The 22,517-nt window shown below is 48.3% G+C and overlaps 9 protein-coding genes across 9 annotated transcripts; 4 read left to right on the top strand and 5 right to left on the bottom strand.

The window, feature by feature from the left end:
• Nucleotides 1–395: 395 nt before the first annotated feature.
• On the top strand, nt 396–2,058 carry BU24DRAFT_481819 (glycoside hydrolase family 88 protein; the record flags this gene model as incomplete). Its single annotated transcript, XM_033533206.1, has 1 exon — nt 396–2,058. Exon 1 carries the CDS (start codon nt 451–453, stop codon nt 2,056–2,058), a length of 1,608 nt encoding a protein of 535 aa, XP_033382709.1. The 5' UTR covers nt 396–450.
• A 31-nt stretch (nt 2,059–2,089) lies between these two features.
• Nucleotides 2,090–4,534, bottom strand: BU24DRAFT_481816 (uncharacterized protein; the record flags this gene model as incomplete). Its single annotated transcript, XM_033533205.1, has 4 exons — nt 4,379–4,534; nt 4,244–4,324; nt 3,627–4,189; nt 2,090–3,577 (listed from the first exon to the last, which is right to left on the bottom strand). The coding sequence occupies exons 1-4, from the start codon at nt 4,527–4,529 to the stop codon at nt 2,090–2,092; spliced, it is 2,283 nt and encodes a 760-aa protein (XP_033382708.1). The 5' UTR covers nt 4,530–4,534.
• A 799-nt stretch (nt 4,535–5,333) lies between these two features.
• Nucleotides 5,334–6,729, bottom strand: BU24DRAFT_451437 (uncharacterized protein; the record flags this gene model as incomplete). The annotated part of the gene is made up of 7 exons (XM_033531105.1): nt 5,334–5,365; nt 5,416–5,631; nt 5,686–5,846; nt 5,898–6,139; nt 6,193–6,289; nt 6,346–6,428; nt 6,478–6,729. The coding sequence occupies 7 exons, from the start codon at nt 6,727–6,729 to the stop codon at nt 5,334–5,336; spliced, it is 1,083 nt and encodes a 360-aa protein (XP_033382707.1).
• A 2,005-nt stretch (nt 6,730–8,734) lies between these two features.
• Nucleotides 8,735–10,039, top strand: BU24DRAFT_423339 (D-isomer specific 2-hydroxyacid dehydrogenase). Its single transcript, XM_033528220.1, has one exon. It carries the CDS (start codon nt 8,962–8,964, stop codon nt 9,913–9,915), a length of 954 nt encoding a protein of 317 aa, XP_033382706.1. The 5' UTR covers nt 8,735–8,961; the 3' UTR covers nt 9,916–10,039.
• A 653-nt stretch (nt 10,040–10,692) lies between these two features.
• Nucleotides 10,693–11,374, bottom strand: BU24DRAFT_463162 (uncharacterized protein; the record flags this gene model as incomplete). Its single annotated transcript, XM_033532091.1, has 4 exons — nt 10,693–10,745; nt 10,825–10,892; nt 10,952–11,162; nt 11,215–11,374. 4 exons carry the CDS (start codon nt 11,372–11,374, stop codon nt 10,693–10,695), a joined length of 492 nt encoding a protein of 163 aa, XP_033382705.1.
• A 1,145-nt stretch (nt 11,375–12,519) lies between these two features.
• Nucleotides 12,520–13,605, bottom strand: BU24DRAFT_410116 (uncharacterized protein; the record flags this gene model as incomplete). The annotated part of the gene is made up of 1 exon (XM_033525967.1): nt 12,520–13,605. One exon carries the CDS (start codon nt 13,603–13,605, stop codon nt 12,520–12,522), a length of 1,086 nt encoding a protein of 361 aa, XP_033382704.1.
• Nucleotides 13,606–14,180: 575 nt separating this feature from the next.
• On the bottom strand, nt 14,181–16,393 carry BU24DRAFT_463160 (uncharacterized protein; the record flags this gene model as incomplete). The annotated part of the gene is made up of 3 exons (XM_033532090.1): nt 14,181–14,394; nt 14,455–15,523; nt 15,586–16,393. 3 exons carry the CDS (start codon nt 16,391–16,393, stop codon nt 14,181–14,183), a joined length of 2,091 nt encoding a protein of 696 aa, XP_033382703.1.
• Nucleotides 16,394–17,696: 1,303 nt separating this feature from the next.
• BU24DRAFT_392494 (glycoside hydrolase family 1 protein) lies at nt 17,697–20,079 on the top strand (the record flags this gene model as incomplete). The annotated part of the gene is made up of 3 exons (XM_033525159.1): nt 17,697–19,421; nt 19,483–19,618; nt 19,668–20,079. The coding sequence occupies exons 1-3, from the start codon at nt 18,110–18,112 to the stop codon at nt 20,077–20,079; spliced, it is 1,860 nt and encodes a 619-aa protein (XP_033382702.1). The 5' UTR covers nt 17,697–18,109.
• A 421-nt stretch (nt 20,080–20,500) lies between these two features.
• Nucleotides 20,501–21,520, top strand: BU24DRAFT_481807 (NmrA-like family protein; the record flags this gene model as incomplete). The annotated part of the gene is made up of 3 exons (XM_033533204.1): nt 20,501–20,533; nt 20,605–21,021; nt 21,080–21,520. 3 exons carry the CDS (start codon nt 20,501–20,503, stop codon nt 21,518–21,520), a joined length of 891 nt encoding a protein of 296 aa, XP_033382701.1.
• Nucleotides 21,521–22,517: the final 997 nt, after the last annotated feature.

Raw genomic sequence — 22,517 nt, 5'->3', positions numbered from 1 at the left:
GCGCGCTGTAGTTGAGCGGTGGATGAAGATCAGCCAAAACGAAGAAACTTGGGTTTAAGTATGCATTAATACTTTCCAAGGAAACATCTCCAGATCGCCTTGATCCGAGTGACTGGTTCCATATCCATGACAATTGTTTGTGAATTGGTCGGTGGCTGCTACCCCGGCCTGGATTCCCCGCAGGCTAATGACCCCGTGGATAAGTCGCTTCGACAGTCGGACGATTGGCGACGGTGCGCGGTCGATTGACACCCCGAACATGGACTAACTTGTTTAGATCGCAACTGGTGCATGTCTGGCACATGTACTGGTAAATGACTGCGGAGCATTTGATACCCGCTGTCCGAAAGGATCCAAGCCCTAAAGAAGCCCATTTCATGCTCGAACTGATCCGAGTATCGTTTGTTCATCCCTTTCCTCCACTCGTCCATTTGGCTGGTCACTGCAAAAATGGAAGCGATTTTGAAAACAGCCGAGTCGCCGTTGGCTGTGTCTCCTCCCCTTGAATCCAGCCCAGAACAAAATTCCGATACTTCGGTTGTAGCTGCAGACGACATCTCGGAGATAGCATCAACTCCATTGACAAGTGCGTCTCCTTCAGAATTGGGCGACACAAAAGAGCGACAGCATGACTTTACCTCGGACAGGAGTCCTATTGAACAATTGAAAGAGCTTTTCGATGAGAATATCACCGCAAAGTTATTACGGACTGCCACGACGCATATTGGCGCCTTACCCTTCGCCTTTCCGGAGTATGTCCCTCAAGACGGGGATGGAAGCTACACGCTGAGAGAAAGCGCTTTTTGGACATTGGGTTTCTTTCCTGGTTCATTGTATGCAATACTGGAAAGATTGATCAAGTTTCCACACACTTTCACATCCCTTAATTCTGCCGAATCCAAAGATCGCATTGACATACCCCAATTACGGCAACAATTCTCATCATTATGCCGCACCTGGACCGAACCGCTGCATGGAATGGCCGACAGGACCGATACTCATGACATTGGATTCATCGTCATGCCTGCGCTGCGTGCGGACTGGGAATGCACTGGGAATCCTCGAAGCTTAGACTCAATTATTCGCGCGGCCGATAGTCTGGCAAGCAGATATGTCCCATCCGCCAAAGCTATCAGGAGTTGGGACCTGCTTAAGAAGAAAGACATTGAAATCATAGACCAGGAAGACAACATGATTGTCATCATCGATAGTCTATGTAATCTTGATCTTCTCTACTATGCATCCAAGCATAAACCAAATGGAAACTACCTCGCCGACATGGCCACAGCCCACGCGAGAACACTTCTGCAGTCACACCTGAGACCGGAGGATGCGTTGCCAACATCGAAGGACGGGTATAGAGGCCAATGGTACTCTACTTGTCATGTCGCTAACATCGATCCTAAAACAGGTGGTCTCAAATGCCGGCTGACGGCTCAGGGCTATGCGCATGAGTCCACATGGGCAAGAGGCCAGGCGTGGGGCATTCTAGGATATGCGCAAACGTACATGTCGACCCAAGACGCACAATTCCTGCATGCCGCCTGTGGTCTAGCCGAATATTTCTTGTATCGATTGGAAACTTCGCCGAGTGCTGTCGAGATCACAGATATATCTCCTGATGGGACAACCACACGCCGGGGACGCTGTGTTCCTCTTTGGGATTTCGATGCACCCATCGAAGATCTTGAGAACCCTCTGAGGGACTCATCTTCGGGCACCATTGCAGCGAACGGAATGCTCGTTCTTTCGCAAGCACTTACGTCGATCTCGCAGCACCGGCTCGCCACCAGATTCCGGGACGCAGCATTGGCGATCGTGGAGGATACGCTCGCTTTTGCCCTCGCGCCCGAGCGCGCACGACTCGTTCATGCACCATATCATCATATTGGAGTCGAAGACGTGGTTCCGGATGTAAAATTCGAAGGACTGTTGAAATTCGGCACAGCCAACAACAATACCCAAGCCCGAAAGAGATATGCCAATCACGGGTTGGTATATGGTGATTATTATTTGGTGGAATTCGGAAACCGTCTTTTGAGGATGGGACTTATCTAGACCTATGTATATCTACACACAATATAGAACCTTACCAGTTACCATGATCCAACGAGGCTGTGAACATGCTTCCATCATCAAAAGCTATCACGCGATCCATGTTCATGAACTGTTGATCGAGCATCATCTGTGGGATGGTGTTGAAGTCTCCCATGTTGAGAGGATTGGCTCCTTCTTCAACATGTGCCATATGTTGCGAATCAATACTGTCTCCCCGTGGATTTTCGTGCTGCGGAATGGAAGGTATCATGGTATCTACTCCATTTCTGATGTCGGTTCGCAACCGATGTTGAGACGACCAGGTCGGCGTTGTGATAGACCGGGAGTCGTCCCCATATGGAGTCATTGCGCAATGACGGATCTCATTGGTGTAGTCCATGACATCGATACTGTAACCAGGGACCTCCATGCATGATGTATACAGCTCCTTCAGTCTATCTGCATATCGTTCAGCTAAGCTACGAGCATTCCTGTCGCGAGACAAAGCCTGCCAGCGCTTAGACAGTTCTTCCAAGCTCTGGATCAAAGACCAGAATTGTTCATCAAGACTGTTCTCGGCGGAGTATTTCCAGTGGATGAGTAGCATCCTGGCAGCTATATACAGACAAAAGGCGTATTGACTTCCGATCGGAGATGCATTATTGGAGTTCGATAGATAGTTCTGCGTGATCCTCGCAATTTCTATGCCGGCGGACTGGCATGCTTCGGCGCTCAAGTGGCTAGGTAATTTGTGTCTGAAACCCCAGTTCAATGGCGGATACGCAATCAATTGATGCAACAAGATCATGGAAGCGTTGTGCGTAACATGGGCTGTTGTGAGATTTGGATCCATTAATGTTGACTGACGTTCCATGTTCGTCTTCCATTTCTGAGGTAGAAGCATCTTCCAATGAACCAGGCGGAGATCGAGTTCTTTGAAGCGGGTTAGCCAGGAATTGATTTCTCTTTCATCTCGTATATCAATCTTCTGCTGCAAGAAGTAACTGGTAATACGGCTCATGGATTCAGTCGCCTCGATGCAGTACGCGAAAGCTCCGATCGTGGTATCAACCAGAAGATTTTGGTTAGGGCTAGCAGCTGAGGCAGCATCTGGTCGGCTTCGAATCTCTACGTCATTAACAGGCTCACTGGGTGACTGGTATTGCGGCAAGAATGCGACCGGGTTGCCTATGCGCCCTGCGGACTTGTCCCATATTCCAAAATACGGCGTCACAACAGGCGTCTGTTTTCGCCACAAGGGCCCATCGCACGGTAGCCGTCGGTGAACATCGTCTGAAGTTAGACTAGTATTCCAACCCATCGTTATAGAACAGAATCGATCCAAATTAAAGATGTTCCAGAAGATGCGCCTTCGTTCTTCGACCTCGGTCCAATCTTCAACATCTTGGATGAAGCTATACGGGCGGCAAAATGGCTGGTGGCTGCCGAGCTCTCGTTCCTGGGTCAATTGGCTGTACTCGACTGTGCGCGTCAAGGAACCCACTATTGACCAAGCTTTTGCGCAATGGCCATTGCCGATCTGATCTCGTTAGATACCGTTCAGTCATTTTCGCGATTGTATGACATACATCTGTAAAAGCTAGAATCGTCAGGGCTTGCAAGCTTTCTGGTGAAACACTATCCATGGCTCTCCAAACTACCCACTTTCGACTATCCAGCAAAGCACTCTCCGGAACCTCCTGCTCTGGAAGATATTTGGAAGTGGCGTAAACCATTGCATGGAGGATGACTTCGAGCTTCGGATACTCCATGGCGACACTCATACGCTGGCGGAATCTGGCCTGATGTATCATTGGAATCCATGGGTGAATGTGTGTGAAGTAGGCCGCGATTATCTTTTCGAGCGCCGCTAGATGCGGTAGCCGTATGTCGCCATGTCTGGGTGTATTCAGTGGTTCATCGCCATTCGGGCGTCTTCGTTTAGCTCTGTGATCGATGTTGTTGTCAATAACGGAGGGAGGACTGGCACCCGACTTTATCAACTTTGGCAGTTCTTTGGCGAGAAGCGCAAGTACATTGTATGCTGCAGCGTCTGTCGATGCTCCATTATGATTGACATCGTGACAAACGGCAGTCGTAGGTGCTGCTGGAGGATTTCTCTCGCGTTCATGCACGAGATTCTCTAAGGCGTCTAACAGAAAGAGTTGGCATAACAATCAGATTTGCGGCATTCATACTAGTGTACCTAGTCGTCTATGGAGATTCTCGACTGCCCCGGCCTTAAGGCCAGGTTTGGTTCTTTTTGTCTCATAAACGCAATCAAGACCTCAACTCGATGTAAGCAGTGCTTCTTGATCGCACATATCTGGTCAGAGCTTACTAGTCTTTCGACAGTGGGAACATGTGGGTCTTTCGCGTGAACATCTTAGTTTAGATTTCCGGCAGCCGTTACAGGCCAATTCTGGGGTATTCTTGGTCGGCGCCGATCCATTGGAATCGTCGTGATCATTTTCTGGGGAATTGGGTGACATTCTCCACGTTGCATGGCCATTGAAGAGGAATTGTGGGTGAAGGCATAATTTGCGCGGCCACCGGTGTAAATAAGACTCCTAAGTCATTAGTCCGAAGGCCGGGACAATTCACCCGAAGGCGCCTTCGGTTCGTGGGTCAACTGCAGGGTTTCCCCGCTCAACAGCCTCGTGTTCCCCGCGAAATGGCATTATCGAAAGTTTTTCGCGTCCGGTTTTTGGAAGGTTTCGAAACAATGGAAATATCTGGGCGGCCAGGAATTATATGTACATGGTGAAGGGAGATGAGTCGTGCGGGATGAAATGACCCGCACCAACAATCCAATATGGCAGATCAACACCGAATGACTCCTTAACCCTGTGTGTCGTGTTTTGCGTCCAATGAACATCAGATCTAAATGTCTGTACAGATACAGATACGGCCAACTCATTTACGAATTTTTCTCGGTCGGACGGAGGTTCCCAAAGTGGATTCCATTCGCGATTATCCTCGAAGGCTGGCGTCTCGAGCAATAACATTCTGTTCAAAATCCGGAGTTATGACTGCATTCCTTTCCTCCACTGTGCTCGTATTGCGCGATCGATACAGCGCTGTAGAATGCTAATTTCTCACTCTCAAAGGCAAGATCCGGCCCTGTAATGTCACTAAAACTAATTTTCAAGGTCTTCGAGTATGAAGATAATGCATTCTATTCCCAACATCTACACCATACATGTCCTAACGGACACCCTAATGGACAATAACCAAATTTCACATATGCTTAACATTTGTTACAGTTGTGTATTCCTAACGACGAAGCCCGGACCTTACATCTCCATACCAGGAAGTTTAGACAACCCTACGAGCTGTTAGAGATATCGCAACAACGAAAGCGGGAGTTGAACTTACAGCCATCGCCAATGTCCTCCTTGACACGGCTCGGGACCTTACAGCCGTTTCCAACACTGACGGCTTGAGTCTTGAGGCCACCGCAAGAAGCGCCCATGCAGCCCTTTGCCTCGTCCATGGCCCTCTGGAGGGAATCATCTTTCCAGCCGAAGACGTAGTCACCGTGCTGTCCGTATCCAGTGGGGTCTCCGGTGCTGAGGACGAATGGTTGAGAGCCTGTTGACGATTAGTATATCAGTCCCAGTAAAGTCAAATATCGGGTTGGCATACCATCAGTGGGCCAGTCAGCCTTGTTGTTAAACTGCCTGGTGTCCCATACAATTTCCAACATGATTTGAGGAATCTTAACGGGATGGGTCGACGGGCAGTCTCCACCAACACTCGAGCCAGTGAAGGTAGCCGGTCCAGCCTTGGGATAAGCAACGTGAGCCCTGTAGATGCGTTAGTCAAACATACGAAGTGGCACATCATGTTCCACTCACTTATGGTCGGGGCTGTCAAGGTTCTTGCCGTCCCAGCAAGTGGGATAGAGAATGTTTGAACGGATACCTCCGGGGCAAGGTGCAGTAGGGAAAGCCTCTGTATCCAGCTTGCCATCAGCGCATGGTGCAGCATTGTCGCCGGCGAAGTTGGGTCCCGTGTAGCAACGGAAACAGGTCTGTGACTTCAAGCCACTGCCCTCTTTGGCGCGCTTGTTGGCATCTCCGACAAGCATGCGGAAGCCCTGTTTCAAAAGACATTAGTAGATGCCTTGCAGATGGTAGTGCATCAACGTACTGGCTTGAAGGCTTGGACCTTTGATTTTCCGGGCGATACGTAGTAGACGACAAACCCTCCCTGTGTACCGGTAGTGTACTTGTCGTTGAACAACTCCCTGAAAATACGAATGTAAGCTTTTATGTATCAAAACCTTATATCGATGATACTCACCTGTTAGGAATCTGTGGCACACGCTTGTAGCTGCCATTGCGAGCCTTGAAGTAAAGGTTGGCAGTCCAGTAGTTGGACAGATCCTACGATTCTTAGCAATCGTATCTATGGTTCCCGGACTCAATGACAAACCTCAGAGTAACCGCATGTTGTGCAGTCGGCAAGCTTGGCGATATCGGTCGAAGCCATGCTGGTATTGAAAGCATTTCCACCAACCACCTGGTGCATGTGCGGCGATGGTGCTTGTCCGGGATTTACCAAGGGATCGATTCGATCAATAACGACCTGAGAGCACCCAAATCGCAACATCGTGTTTCCACCTCCGCCAAACTGAGGCATGGCCTCCGCGACTGCTGCAAGCGCAACGAGTGTAGAGAAAATCATGGCTGTCGTCGTCTTGCGGTTTCCCAAGAAGATGCGATACGAGAAGCGATGGAGATGGAACATTGGCGGTACATGGCACTTTAATACCAACGGTCCGCTGTGCACATGGCAACGTTACCCCGGAATGCATATTCGGTTGATATTATGAAAGTACCGACTTCTTTGGGTCGAGCACTGGTAACCTCATATACGTTTAATATCGTGCGACCAATCCTGCGCGAGGTGGTGTTGTGGAGGAAGCCATGACCACCCAAGCAATTTTGCCGCATCGTCCGGGTAGAAGGACGACAAACGACTTCGCATGTGGGGAAGTGACGAAAGGTTGCAGAAAATGCTACATAAAGTTGGGCTCGATCATGAAATAACATTTCTGGGGACGTATTCCATGCATCTCCGCTGAAGCGTGGTTGGGGATACTTTGAACACATCTCGGAACAGCCATCATTGCCATGTCTCGGAAGGAGGCGACGATCATTTCTCGAAGTACACTCGAAGTACTCCGTGGAATATAAAGTACCTATGCACAGTCATCAAGACAACTTGACCCCACAAAGCTTGCGCCACCGGTCTTGTGGAGACTTGTCAGTAGGATGTGGGACCTACGATGACCAGTTCATGGAAGGCGTTCGGGCGGTTCGCAATCAGACAGCCTGTATTTTGACTAAGAATATCTTGGGCTAGTGATACAGATTCTTGGATATGGCGAACCTTTCAAGACCTTGGAGATCTGATTCGGTGACATGCTCGAGGATAAGAAACGTTGACAATCTGGGGTGCAGATAACGGAACTCCACAGTTCCTTGGCTCCTCTGTCAATGGATCTACAAAGCTTCATCTTACTTCTTGGAGGATTGGCAGATAGAGTCAGCTGCTTCCATATGCATCTAGGCGCAGCAAAATCCCTTCTAGAGCAGTCGTTGCTGATGAAAAGCGGCAATACCAAGAAAATCGAACATGCAGGAATAGTCGTTGCCGAAAGCAAAGCCGTCAAGAGTCTCAACAAGTTTTTTGATTCTGTCATGCTCACCTGTGGCGTTAGGAGATGCGTCTCGAGTTCGCATATTTGCTTGCTCGATATTGTTCTGGAGGCATCAACTCTAGAAGAGGTAATCCTGCTTACAGGTCCTAACGTTCGAGCCCAAGGTAGACACTCAGCTTATCAGGCAATATGAGTTGTGTTGCAATTGATGGCTCCATACTGCAAAATCTTCTTTCAATGCACCACTCAGTGAAGACGACACACGGCCGCACTTTCGGCTTTACGTGTTGTGGTTGCTGCTTTTGAAAAACATAATGTAGTCAGTAAGACCAGGTCCAGTAGAAAGATGGATTTTCGTATGATCAAATCGCTATTGTAGCCGTAAAGAAATTTTCTCGTGGTTTGGCCACAGAAACATTTACCTCTTGAGAGGAGAAAATTGACAAAAGATTCGTTGAAGGAAATCACTGGTGCATGAACTTTCATGCTAGGCACTCAATTGTCCGTCTCATATTCGAACAGTTCTCCGCTTACAGAACAATGTATATTACCTTAGCGATTGAATTGTGCTGCTCAAAGTATGCTGGAATGATGCCAAACCCCTTAGATTGTTGGAATTGCCAGTAGGACATAGAGTACGGAGTACATCTACAAGATAGCACAAGCGACAAAAGAATCAAGGCTGCTATCACCGTCTATTTAAATAGAAGCTGCGTCAGCTGGTTGCTGGCCTTTTGACTGGTGTGAATGGGGAGTAACTTCATACGCCGACGAGAGCCGAGACGACTTGTGATTGGTCGCCTGTTAGCAGAACCACATTAACCTCGCGAAACTTTACATTTCGGAATTGAATTCCGTTGTCGGCCGAAAAGGAACATTGGCAACCTTACCTGATCGTTATCCGGAGACACTGTCATGGCGACAAATGCCGCGGCAACTGAATCGACCAATCGGAATGCCAGAAAAGGAGGAGAAATCTTGGGCAAACTGAATCCCTCAATTGACGCCATTCACCGACAGCGAACATCTTCATCCAATCTGCCACCAGACTACCATTCAACCACTCATTCTCGTTGCTCTGCCGTATAACTATCCCATTCGTATCCCGTCGTCAACCCCACCTTCAAACCCCGCCGACTGTCTCTTCTCCATTGCCCCCCCTTTTCTTTATTATACTCCCTCTCCCCCGCCGTCCCATGCCTCCTCCCTCTCACGCTCGTCTCCTCTCAATTCTTTCACACGTAACTCCAAACATGGCCCGCAAACTCCTCTACCCTACTTCCCTCGCCCTCGACACCCTCTCTCTCGAGGGATTCTCTGTCGCCCTCCAGCCCTACGACGTCAAGAAGCCCATCCCCGCTGAGCACTCTGACGCCGAGATTCTCATCACTTGGGCAAACTCAGCCGACAACCTCAAGGATGCTGCACAGCGCTTGAACAACCTCAAATGGATCCAATCCCTCGCCGCCGGTCCCAACGACGTCCTCAATGCCGGCTTTGACACCAGCAAGGTCAAGGTGACAACGGGATCAGGACTGCACGACCACACCGTTGCTGAGCACACCCTCGGCCTCCTCCTCGCCTCCGCACGCAAGTTCCACGAGATGAGGGACTACCAAACACAAGGAAAATGGCCCGGCCACCTCGGCGGCCCTCAACCCGACAGGCCGAAGGGCTCATTCACATCCCTCAGGGATGCCAACGTCACTGTCTGGGGCTTCGGAAACATCGCCAAGTGCCTGACACCCTCCCTCGTCGCGCTCGGTGCCAATGTCACCGGTGTTGCCAGGAGCGCCGGCGTGCGAGATGGAATCCAGGTCGTCGGCGAGGACAAGCTTCCTGAGGTTCTCTCCAAGACCGACGCATTGGTCATGATTCTCCCTGGCTCCGACTCCACAAACAATGCACTCAATGCCGAGAGGCTGAAGTTGCTGCCAAACCACGCCTGGGTTGTCAACGTCGGCCGCGGAACCGCCATCGACGAGGACGCCCTTTTCAATGCCCTCCAGAACAACGAGATCGGCGGTGCCGCGCTCGACGTCTTCGTCAAGGAGCCCCTCCCCGCCGAGTCGAACCTGTGGAAGGCATCCAAGAACCTCATCCTGTCCCCCCACGCCGCTGGTGGCAGGCCGCAGGGCGCTGAGGGCCTCATCGCATACAACCTCCGAAGATTCTTGGCTGGTCAGGATCTGAGGAACATTGTTTAGACATTCGCATGTTAAAAAGGAATCGGTTTTGTAGATAATTACGCTTATATCATGGTTGTTTGACGATTTTCTTGTATCTATCTAGATGACATCATAGAAACCATAAAATTCACGAGCATTTTCAGGACACTTGATATTCTCCAGACCTTGATGAATCCAAACTTCTCATAGGTAGAACAAACTTTTATCATCATGCTACAATTCCATTGAGTGCCATTTCCAATCATACCCTCTTCCATTACTAGACTCCAGATCTCGTATCGCGGGGAGCACCAATGCGGGATACCGATGTCGCATCCGCCTCTGACCAATCAAACACATATCCGCGGATCCCAATGACCCGCACCCCGAGCCAATGATACCCGAGATACTCCACCAATTGATCACACATATCTCAGGCAATCGTTACTTCCAACATCGACGACGGATATGTTCACCGGATATGCAGTTCAATTACATGAGTATCGTATAGAGGATTGGGACTGTCATAGGTAGCCAGGCCGGGCAATAGATGTGGGTTGTGTACTGTGAAAATGGCTTCTTGATGAAAGTTTCATTCTTCAAACAATTCAATTTAAGCACGCAAAAATGTTGGAAAAAGATGGCAAACCAATAGATCAAAATCGCACCTCATTCATAGCATTTTCAATATACTAGCGTCATATACAAACTCGAAAACTCTTTTTTGGGTCCCAATTACTTCTCCGCCCCTCCTTGTTCTCATTGACGGCTTTCAACGAACTCATCCCATGCAGTTTTGCATGTCCATCGACAGACTTACTTTCCAGTGAACACAACAAGACCACCGTTCCCATACGCGGGCGCCGAACCTATAGCCTTCGTGTTAGCCCTTGAAAGCCTTGAAATATGAAGTACAAAAGGCAGATCTATGGAAGGAAATCAACTTACCAGCAGTGTCCTGCCCAGGCCTCGTGCAATGATCAATAGTCCACAACACAGCCTGCGCAACATGTTTACTACCATCCCCACACACATTAGCCAATTCCAAAAGTCCCAAAGGAGAATGAATACGTACCACCAACTCCTCTGCCCAATCCCGAATCCCTCAATACGACTGCCTCTTCCGGCGGTGCAGAACACACTACTCCTCTGCGTGTCCGGCACGCCGCAGAACTGCTCGCCGAGGCCGTCGAGGTAGTGGAAACATGCGATGGCGTCGTTGACGGGGATGTAGGCGAAATCGGGGCCGCAGTAGGGGTCTGTGAGTGTGGATAACTGGTCGGGGTCTGCGAGGATGCGTTAGATTTGCTCTGGGGCCATGATGGGGGGAAAAAGTACCAGTGACAGGCTTGGGAAGCGAGTATAGATACTCGGATGTTAGGTTTAGGGAGGCGAGGGATGGAAGACCGGGTCCGGGGATGACTTGTGGGGATGAACGGGTTGCGGGAGCGGCGAGAGAAAGAGCCGCCAGGCTGATGAGGTGGTAGAGGGAGAACATCGTGAGATATTGAAGCTGGTGTTGGATTGAGATCTGTGCTTGTGTTGTCTCTGTCGACTGAGGCGGTGATGGCGAATTTATAGTTCTCTGATACACAAGTTCTACAATAATGTAATGTATTGATCACTTTCAACTTGCTTATTTCTGTCATCGCTACAGAAGCATTGAGTCTATCATCAACCGGTCAATCATTTCGGGATGCAAGGCTTCAGCATATTCCAGAACCAACATTCGAATATAGTAGTAGGCAAACTTCCAATGTAAGCAATGCATTCTCGTACTATGAGAACACCGCTCTTGGCACGAGAATTTCCTGCATTGTTTGTGTTGTAGTCGAATCCTCTTAATTTATCCGGCTTACTCGACGAACCCCGCAATAGGTTAATGTACGTTCCATAGGGAATACATTGCTTGTGTCCTGCACCATTACTTGGAGTTTGCCTTATGAATTATTGAAATCCTGCCTTGTGAGATATAAGTGTGCGCTCCTGCATTGATGCTCGTATTCGGCTTACATTGGAAGCTCTTAGATGGTGAGGGGATGGTTAAGTTAAGTTACTTGGCAATCATGGGGCTGTTGCGTAGCCTACATTGTGAAAGAAATACCAATACTCTTCTAAATTGAATTGAAGGCTGACATACAGTCACAAATGGTGGCCGAATGTAGAAACACAAGCTGCTTCCATTGCAGTGTTATCATCATCCAGCGGCAATTCAGAAGCGATGCTCCAAAATTACACAATACTGTTAGTGGAGTGATTGAAGCATGCAAAATCATCATCGATCAAGGGCCTTGTAATGGCATACAATGCAACGAGTACCTGGGTTGAGTGCTGAACGTTTAGCGTCTCGCTATGGATGAGAACGATGCACGTATAGAGAAGCGACTTCAATGTATATTGATAGATTTGATGTAATTATACATTATACTCAGTAGAACTTAAAGTTGTAATATGTCATCTGTTAAGTATGTGTAATGCCTGAATCTAAGGAGTGTAAGGAAACAAGTGGGAAATGGATCCAGACCATCGGAATCGGTGGAAATTAAGGATGAAAAGAAACCCGATCCCTCATCCTTCAAACATGTACCATAATTACAGTACAAATGGGAAAGAATTGGGAGATATCTCAACCTCTGGCCTGGCTCACTGGTATTGTTTGTCTAGCTCAGAAAAGTAATGACCCCAGTCTGTCACCACACATGTGTCTAGCGATTCCATAGGGACTTGCCAGTCACTGCGCAGGTGATACCCAAGTATACCATAGCACTGTATGAAATCCTTATTGTATGTGAAGGGTTTCGATTTGTAACGATGCTCCTGGAAGAGTTCATACACTCTGCTAGACGTCCGGTCCCCTCCGTGATAGTCATCAAGAGCTAATGTATCAACCTCCCAGGGCGGACAAATGACAACGTAAGGAGAAAGTTCTCTTACGAGTGAGGCGCACACATCCGCGAGCATCTGTCGAATTGGATTTTTCGGCGCGAACATGATCAAAATGGATTGCCTGTTCATCTTGTTTCCAAGAATATCTGCCAGATGGCTCGTCTCCAATAGGTAGCCTTCTTGGAGCTCGAATTTCTGTTTCATGAATTTGATATCGGTCTCGCAAAGACATGTCGTGTCCACACAAATCCTGTAGGTTGTGGCCTTCACGTTGCGGAAGTTGTTATAAAACCTTTGAATAAAACGCTTCGCAATGTCGAGAGCAAACATATAGTGCGAAATCACCCTCCTTCTTTCTCTGTCCGTTTCTGCTGCCGTCCAACTCGAATGTTTATAGCACATTGAGTCCATTCCAAGTATATAGATCTTGTTCGGGCAATCCTTCTGCGTGAATAACTCCTCGAATCGTTGGATGAGCGTATTCACGATCTGCTTCTCTATCGAGCCTTCTTGGAAGTAGCTGTCAGCCCTCGCCGACCAATACGGCTCCAAATCTATGTCTGGAAAGGTATTCTCGTTTCGTGGTTCGGCTCCCTGACCTGTTTGCAGATTTTGGCTGATGAGTCTGGCTGGGCGGTCAGGGTCAATTGTCGTGATGTCATTGGCTTTCAAGCCTTGATAACTGAAGTACATGGCCGCATTCCTGAAAGGCGCATGTTGATTTGGGTTGTTCTTGGGCGGTTTACACCCATTCGCTAGAAAACCGCCCCAGTAAGTGGAACTGCCGCCATTGATCTCTTTAGCGTCAAAGAGATCGGCTCTAGGGATTCGTGCCTGCCGCATTCTAGCAGATTGGTCTGGCTAGGTAGTTGTTTGATCGTATTGTTGCTCTATTTGTAGTTCATTTACTGGTCCGTTGTAGCGTTGTCTTTCGAAGGTGCAGAACTTGATTGTGAAGTATGTGCATAATATAATAACATGACCTAGAAGCAAATGATATTTATACCACACCTCGAACATGATTCGTTGTGAGCCTGTCTTCACTAGCTATGACTGTTTATGTAGTGACTATTCAAGTGATGACTATAAGGTGCGCACAAGCGTAACGCACGTGTACGGAATTGAACTGCACAGTCCAAGTTAAAAGTACGGAGCCATTCTTGACCCGAGCAACTGAAATTCTCTTTCAATTACCTTCTTGAATGCACGTGGCCACTACAATGTGAATGTGCCTTCGTATCACTAACTGAAGAGTGGTAGAGGTTCATCATATGGCCTTCCCCTTCCGACAGCGCACCCACAGTCAATCCATGTCCTAGATCTCCAAATATAATTGGATGTATATTCCATCAATTTTCATGAATAATGGCTACTGGGATCAAGTATTTGATTATTGATTCTGTGTTAGTTCACTAGCGCTAATCGAAGTGAATGCCACCGTTATTCCGGCCCAGATGACCAACAGGACGATCATGCCATAACTTCCAGACACCTCTTCCATGTACAATAGCCGACTCTTGTATCGCAAAAACACCGCTCACAACCCACTCCACATTCTGCTCTTGTTTACTCATCGAGATTTCAGGGTGATGCTCGATAGTAGGGATGAGTGTTCGCTGAGCCATAAGATTGCTTTGACCTGACAGTCAGTATTTAAATTTCGAAAAGAAGACAGCGCTTAGAACAACGTACGTATTCGGGTCTGCTCTGATGATCTTGCTTTCGCCTCGAGACCTGGATTCCACGTTTGGAGCGAAAACGTCTGTCAAGTCTACGATACCGCTCGCGCCCGACTCGGAGATGATCAGACAGGATTTTCCGTCGTTCCACCACCCGTTAGACAAATTCTCATCGTTAGTTTCATACTTTGGCTGAAGTTCGTCTTCAAAGATTGATAGACCTTCGGGAGTCTGTGCAGATATCGCAAACCCGCCATCTATAACCTCCACGACTGGACTCTGGTATCCAGATGCGTTTTTGCGTATGATTTTATGTACTCTAATATGCCAGCCAGGCCATCTGTTGACTGGAGAGATGAGAGTTGTGGTGATATCCAGGCCCAGACTCTGCAGTGGTGTCCAGGTGCTCGTCATTGTAGGAACTGTTTCATCACCTACCCGCACTTCTCCCCATTGTGAATCAGTGGGGGCCCAGCGAACCTTTAAGATATCTTCATCTGGTAAGCTGACTGTGAGGGTCGAGTCCGGTGCCTGTTGTTCGAGCAATGGTCCTGAAGGAACGCTGAACCCAAAGGTAGAGGAGTACGCAAACTTCGCGTACTTTGCTTCTCGAGCCTTGAAACGGTTACGAGTCGATTGACCAGATGAGAGAAGAAAGTGGTGCTCTGGGGTATTGCAGAGAATGTGCCTTGGTGGTCGTAGCACTGCAACAGGGGCGAGGCTGTTGTTCCGAGAGTCTGCATCAAGTGGGTGAGGTTCCTCTTTGCTCGTCCAGAATGGATGTGTGTCAGGCAAACCGAGGACGACAAAAGACTTTAAACACCAGAAAACTGATTGCGGCGAGTTGTAATTTTCTGACATGTGCATGTTTGGGTAACAAAACCCAATATTGAGGGTGCCGTCGGTATTGAATATATGAGGATGCCGCGTCCACCACCGTAGATGTCTCAACAGCATTCCTTTCACAGTCCCTAGATTAGATACTGGCGAAGGTAGATCTACCTCGGCGACAGCTGCTGCAGCCCAGAAGGCAGCAAATGCAAATCTGTAGGTAAGACTTCTTCCAAATGGTATGGCAGCTCCTAGAAATGGAAACAGTCAGTTGTTGCACTAGACAACTAAGATAATATTTTCGGGTGCCTACCATTTTCGTGGAAGTACCTCCAATACACTTCTGCGAACTGGCCAGCCTCCTTCTTGTATCGCGCTGTTCTCGCTTGGTCATAATCTGGGGCAAATCTAACAAATAGTAGTTGAGCAAACTGAATCGCAAAGCTTCCCGAATAATAGTCAACCTGCTTTCTGGCATCACCCCACAGCCCATCACTACTCCATCCCTCTCCTATGTAAAATGAATCAAGCGTCGCCAGCGCTGCATCAATGTGTTCCTTTACTTCGCTCATTGGAACACCTAATGTGCGTACGAGAGCGAGATTGACAAAGATCCGGAACCAGAGCCAATTATTTTGGGGCATTGGATGGTCATTGATACTGCGCAACCATTTGACCACGTTCGATTGAGCCACAGGATCGTCTGCAAAACTCAAAGTCTCCGGATTGAGCAACAAAGTGTAGGCTATGGACTCCATCTCGACCATACGTTGATCGACACCTGACAGGTCTCCCCAGTACTCTGCCGAATTCGGATCAGTTCCCACCTTGAGACCATCGATCCAATCATCCAGGTTGATGCTCGCCGCTCGTATCAGCTCAGCATCTGGGTCAACCGACCGGAATCGAAGCAGGTCGGCAACCACCCATAATGGCCGCGCGAAACCCTCAAGCTGTGCAGATGTCTCGCTGAATCCAGCTCCGGTTGCAGTTGCGATCCTTATGCGGGCTCGATCCTGCGATTTGTATTGCTCCAATGGCTTCAATAAAGCCAATGCGGCCCGTAAAACATCGGTACGAGTGCGAAACTCATTGTCGGAGAAGCCGTTCAATGCAGGCATGATAAGGAAACACACTCAAAAGGCCCTTCGCTGCATTTTAGAATGACTAGTTGACGCTCAAGGGTGTTGCGCTTTAAAGTTGCCAGTACTCGCATCGGGCCTCGGAACAATTACGCTGCGATACTAGTCCGCAACTGTCCTATACGCACTTATCTCGTTGTGTATCCGAAAAATTCAAGCTCTTAATTTTGCTGGGGCTTTTCTGAGCGACTTTTGTCATTGCTGGAATCCTCCGCTTCATCGTCTTCGTCTTCGCTGGGTAGTAGTGGAAGTGATTCTATTTGGGACCAGTCCACAGTAACGGGGAAGACATCTCCTGGGGTGCCAATTGCCCGCACCGTCAACGGATCCCAACAAGCTATACTGAGCTCTTTGGCAAGCTCCTCCTGTTGCGATTCTGGTAATGACAGTATTTGCTCAATCGTGAACTCTTTGAGATATCGCTCGCTCCAAAATGTCCCCGAAGGTTTGTCGTCGTCAGCCAACTCCTCCTTCGCGATCAATGTAGACTCGGGTTCATTGGAACTCGTAGACATCGTTTACGGAATTAATAGAAAAAGGGGACTTCTTTGCAATAAGATGTATTCGAGAAATAATGATTGAGTTCGAAGCAGCAAGTTTGTCGTTGTGTCACAACTGAATCTGCGTTTGAATCTTAACGTGTGGCTGTGCCTGTCAGACTGCACGGGCATTCTATGATGACACCACGCAAATAGTGCTACAATGTATAAACCCTACGAAGGTTCTTTCATAACGACATCCTTTCTTGTAAACAATGTAGAGTAAACTTTGCTAGATCCTCGGTTGAACAGAATAGGTATGAATTAGCGAGATGGAGGGTTACTTCGTGTTGTGCAGATCGCAATTGGTAGCAGTCAATTCTTGATCACCCCACAGACGAGGTGTCACTGCGACAAGTACGGAGTACCCTTCGAAGAATCTACCAACACGAACCACAGCCTTCGCTTGCTACTCCATGAAGATGGTCTCATGAAGTAGAGAGCGACCTGGTCATTCAAGCGGCTATAGGCCAGCGCAAAGATGCCAATGCTCGGCTTATACTAGTACATTAACGTTTGCTCCAACGCATGGGTTCCGCGATATGTGATGCCATTACTTATTTTCTTGAAATTCAGAAGAAGAACAGAGCACACAGGAGGGTTTCCAAATGATTGCAGGTGTTCATCAAACTGGTAGAGCCGGTTCGGGTATATCTAGGCCGACCATGCCGTGCCGATCCCCCGCATTTTCCGCCATGTCATCAACAAGCCCCAAATCGAGAAAATACTAGTACCTGTCCATGCCTGTCACTCCTGTCACGCCGGATACCATTTTGCTTGACCCCATGTGTTTACTTACTGCCGAGATTCAAGATCAGCTGTGGAGTCGGGCCTTTCTACATCACAAGCTTCGAAAAGATTTGTCGTGCAGATTCTCCTGAGCTTGTCGTGGTTCCATACCCAAACGAGCCTACATAAGTACAGGATGTACGTCACCGTCTTTCATCTACACCTGTTATGGACTTCTTCCCCGTTCCTTCCCCGCAATTCTACTGGGGCATGGCCTCACGGCCTTGTTTTTGATTCCATTGTGTTCAGCTAGCCAAAGATGCCGGGCGATCGGATTTGAGACAATACCTGGCATAAAAGATGTCCGCTATCACGAACTTTCTTTCGAAGTACAGGTACAAACACTATACAAACACCGGTTCTTACCATGCGGTCGTTCATATACTTGGGCGCATATGCCGTCGCTACTACAGCACAACAGGTCTACATACCCGCAGACGGCCCATCGTCTAGGCCGAACTGTTCGCAAGCCCAGGCAACGCCGACATATGCCTTTAGTGCTTTCTCATTCACTCAGACTGAAACAGTCCGTACAGCTACTTCGGTAGTGCCTGGCCCCCAGACAACCTACGCACCGCCTTACGAGAGCCTAAGCAGCTTGATCCCATCAGTAAAGACAACTACATGGGGCAATTGGTACCCAAATACAACTGCAAAGGCTTCGGATACAGATGATAAGTACGGACAGGCAGCATGGTCCTCATTATGGGAGGTAGCAGCGCTTCCAAACTTTACCTTTCGAGGGCTGTATTCGACCACAGTATCACCAACACCGATACCCACGAGCGAGCTTGTGTTGCCGCCACCAGACTACTTCGGTCCCCAAGACTGCTATTCCTTCCCGGATGACTTCATGTTCGGTGTCGCTGGGTCTGCTTCCCAGATTGAAGGTGCGATCGCCGATGAGGGACGAACACCTACGATCATGGAGGCTCTCTTCAAACCGAGCGCTGAAAGAGCGGACGATTACGTTACAAATGAGAACTATTATCTCTATCGACAAGATATCGAGCGCCTGGCGTCAATTGGCGTGAAGTACTACTCATTCTCGATTCCGTGGACTCGCATTTTGCCCTTTGTTTTCGAGGGAAGTCCAGTAAATCTACAGGGCCTAGATCATTACAATGATCTGATCAACTTTGTCCTCGAAAAAGGCATGATTCCTACTGTGACTTTGATTCATTTCGACACACCGTGGCAGATCTTTGGTAATAACATGAGCAATGTCAACACCGACGCATTGATTGGTTATGTGGATGGAGGGTATCAAATGGACGGTTTTGAGGATGCTTTTGTCAACTATGGCAAGATTGTCATGACACATTTCGCTGATCGCGTTCCCGTGTGGTTCACGTTCAACGAGCCTCTCTTGTACAGCCACAATGGGAAGAGCATCAATACCGTAATCAAGGCACACGCGAGACTCTATCATTTCTATCATGACGAAATCAAGGGTACCGGAAAGGTGGGATTGAAGTTCAATGACAACTTTGGCGTACCCCGTGACCCTAGCAAACAGGAAGATGTCGACGCGGCAAAACATTTCAATGATTTCCAGCTCGCGACTTTTGGAAACCCGATCAATCTCGGCATCGACTACCCTGAAGCCTTCAAGATGACTATCCCAGATTTCGTGCCTTTGACGGAGGAAGATCTGAAATATCTCAATGGAACTGCAGGTATGTCCACAGGCTTGAGGACAGTCGGACATTAGGAACCACGGCTGACACATCTATGCAGACTTCTTCGGCATCGACCCATACACAGCGACAGTTGTTGCACCCCCGGAGAATGGTATTGAAGCTTGTGCAAAGAACATCTCTGATCCCTTGTTTCCATATTGCGTCAACCAATCAACCACAACCACGACTAGATGGTATGTACCAATCCAAAATTCACCCAGATCATAGCACTTACACGAACAGGAACATCGGCTATCGCTCCCAGAGCTACGTCTACATCACCCCCACTTACCTAAGAACCTACCTCTCCTACGTCTGGAATACCTTCCAATCACCCATCCTAATCACCGAATTCGGTTTCCCCGTCTTTGCCGAAGCCGAGAAAGAACTGTCCGACCAGCTCTACGATGCTCCCCGAAGCAACTACTACCTATCTTTCATGAGCGAGGTCCTCAAGGCGATCTGGGAAGATCATGTGCATGTATTGGGAACGTTCGCGTGGAGCTTTGCCGATAACTGGGAATTCGGAGATTACGATGCAAGGTTTGGTATTCAGACTGTCAATAGGACTACCCAGCAGAGGAGGTACAAGAAGAGTTTCTTTGATCTTGTCGATTTTGTGGAGACCAGGAGAGGGAAGAAGACGGGATATTGAAGCAATTACGCAGCATTAGAGCTGCTGTAAATGATATGATAGATCACAAAGCCCCCGTCACTATCTAATAGATAACCTTTGAGCGTAAACACTGCTCAAGGCACATTGCGGAAGGAGAAACAAATATGTTCAAGGGTTGCACTTGTTTGACCGTATACGAAGCGAATACGGCGTGTGCAATGTCAGTTCTAATCAAGTTAGACTAACGTGTCAGTGGCTGAAAACGTCCCAGAATGGTTTGTAACCTTCGCTCCACCTCATAGGTCTCTTACTCGGAGTTAAGATTAGAGATTGTTAGGTCTTTGTTCGTTGCTTAGCAATGCATCTATCTAGGATGAAATATTACAAAAGACGTAGTTGGACGATTCCCCCTCGCAAGACATCCAAAAACCATTTCTCCCTCAATTCTATCTGAAGACCAATGCCAGCCATAAAGAACGTTCTCATCATCGGTGTAAGAGTACCTGTGACTTTTGTCACTGCATTCACAGCCTCTGTTGAACAGATTCTAACATGATTTTCTAGGCAAGCGGCAATCTTGGACCGTCTGTCCTCGATGCACTGCTAGCTACCGAACAATTCAACGTCTCTGTGGTATCACGACCAGAATCGAAGGCGACTTTCCCTTCCACAGTCAACGTCATCCGATCTGATTATTCCATCGAATCATTTGAATCTGCATTCAAAGGCCAAGACGCTGTTGTGTCTACCGTAGGAAATGATGGCTTCGAGCATCAGCAAAAGATCGTTGAGGCAGCCATCAAGGCAGGAGTGAAGAGGTTCATTCCCTCTGAGTTTGGCATCGACACAACTAGGGCCGACGTCCAGGCACACCTACCAATTGTGATGGCCTCTAAGAGAAAATTCGTCGAGTTTCTTCAGAGCAAAGAAAAGGAGGGTCTCAGTTGGACAGCTATTAGTTCTGGAGCATTCTTGGATTGGGTAAGTTCACTGCCCTCAGGAGCTAGAACTCGGAAATTTGTTGACAGAGTATACTTAGGGTCTCCAATATGGCTTCCTGGACTTCGACCTGGGCTCGAGAAAAGCCACCATCTGGGACAAGGGCGAGACCTACTTCACCGCCAGTACTCTGGCGCAAGTTGGACTTGCTGTTGCTCGAGTCCTGCAAAAGCCGGCCGAAACCGCTAACCGCTATGTATACATCTCTTCTGTACGTACGTCCCAGAAAGAGATTCTCGGAGTTCTTGAGAAGGTCACAGGCCAGAAGTGGGACGTCGCGACTGTGGATACCGCCACAAAGGTGCGGGAGCTTCAGGGCAAATTGAATTCTGGGGATTACAGCGTTATCTATCCGTTGATCGCTGCGGCTATCGTCGCGCTTCCGTTGGGCGATCTGACTAAGTCTGGCTTGGATAATGATCTACTCGGTCTGAAGCAAGAACAACTAGAAGATGTCGCTCAGCGGGTCATCAAGACCTAAAGGGCCTGTTCGTCGCATGGTAGTAGTCTAATCAATGAAGCAATTCAGTCGCCATATCTCTAGCAGTAAATAAAATATGATCCAAGATTATAGTTCGGCGGAGATACTGTTGCAAAGTCCGCCTTGTTTACAATATTCACTGTGCATAATCGCACCTTTTTTTGCACTTTAGCTGTCCTTTGATTATATATGCGAACATGTCAAGCCATAGCATGTACCTGGCCAAATCAAGCATCACCCTGTTGGTGCTTACCGGCAACGGCGGCGGCAGCCTGTCGTTTCTTCGGGACGTGCATCCGCGCCACTGTCGCTCTCGCAATCGCACTACTGTTTGAATCAAGCAACACAACGATGATTTTCGGGCCGATTGAAGCCAGGGCCATAGAACAGATCCATTGAAGACCTAGGAGTTCTGCGCCATTCTCCGTTCAAGCACAAACGTAGGATCTCATCATCAGGCCCGCCCACCTCATTCTTCTCGCACTGCAATTTTTTCAGTCACTGATTTATAATGCTTGCTTTTGTGGCGACTGGAGTCAATGCGGGCTATAACCTTGGTACTCTCATATCTACATACCGGTGATACAAGCTAAATGGACGAACTATGGCATTTCGAGTTGGAAGGTGCAAGCTCGTCCCTACGTCTTCCCTGCTGCGATGCACTGTCAAGTGAGAGAGTGAAGGGTCTTTAAAGCAAGCTTTCCAATCTTTGAAGTAGTTGAGCTACTCTTAGCATGTGAAAATTCTTGGCTTAGTACACAGCAACAAACAACTATTCATGCTCGGTGGCTGGCATGAAAGTGGTTCAAGATGCTTTGATAATGTCTAATAATGATTGAATCCCAACATAAATACCGCCCGCTCGACAGGCTTGATATACGTTGCCGCTCAGATTATCAACGGGCATTAGCTAGACGTCATTGGCTATGATTATGATCCTCATGCTCGAACTCATTTCGCCCTACGGGAGGCTATCCGTAGACGAAAACTAATTCCA

The sequence above is a fragment of the Aaosphaeria arxii genome (genome assembly GCF_010015735.1).
Source record: "Aaosphaeria arxii CBS 175.79 unplaced genomic scaffold BU24scaffold_5, whole genome shotgun sequence".
NCBI classification, from domain to species: domain Eukaryota; kingdom Fungi; phylum Ascomycota; class Dothideomycetes; order Pleosporales; genus Aaosphaeria; species Aaosphaeria arxii.
Note: the sequence above shows the minus strand (reverse complement) of the source record. Positions and strands in the feature narration are given on the sequence as shown.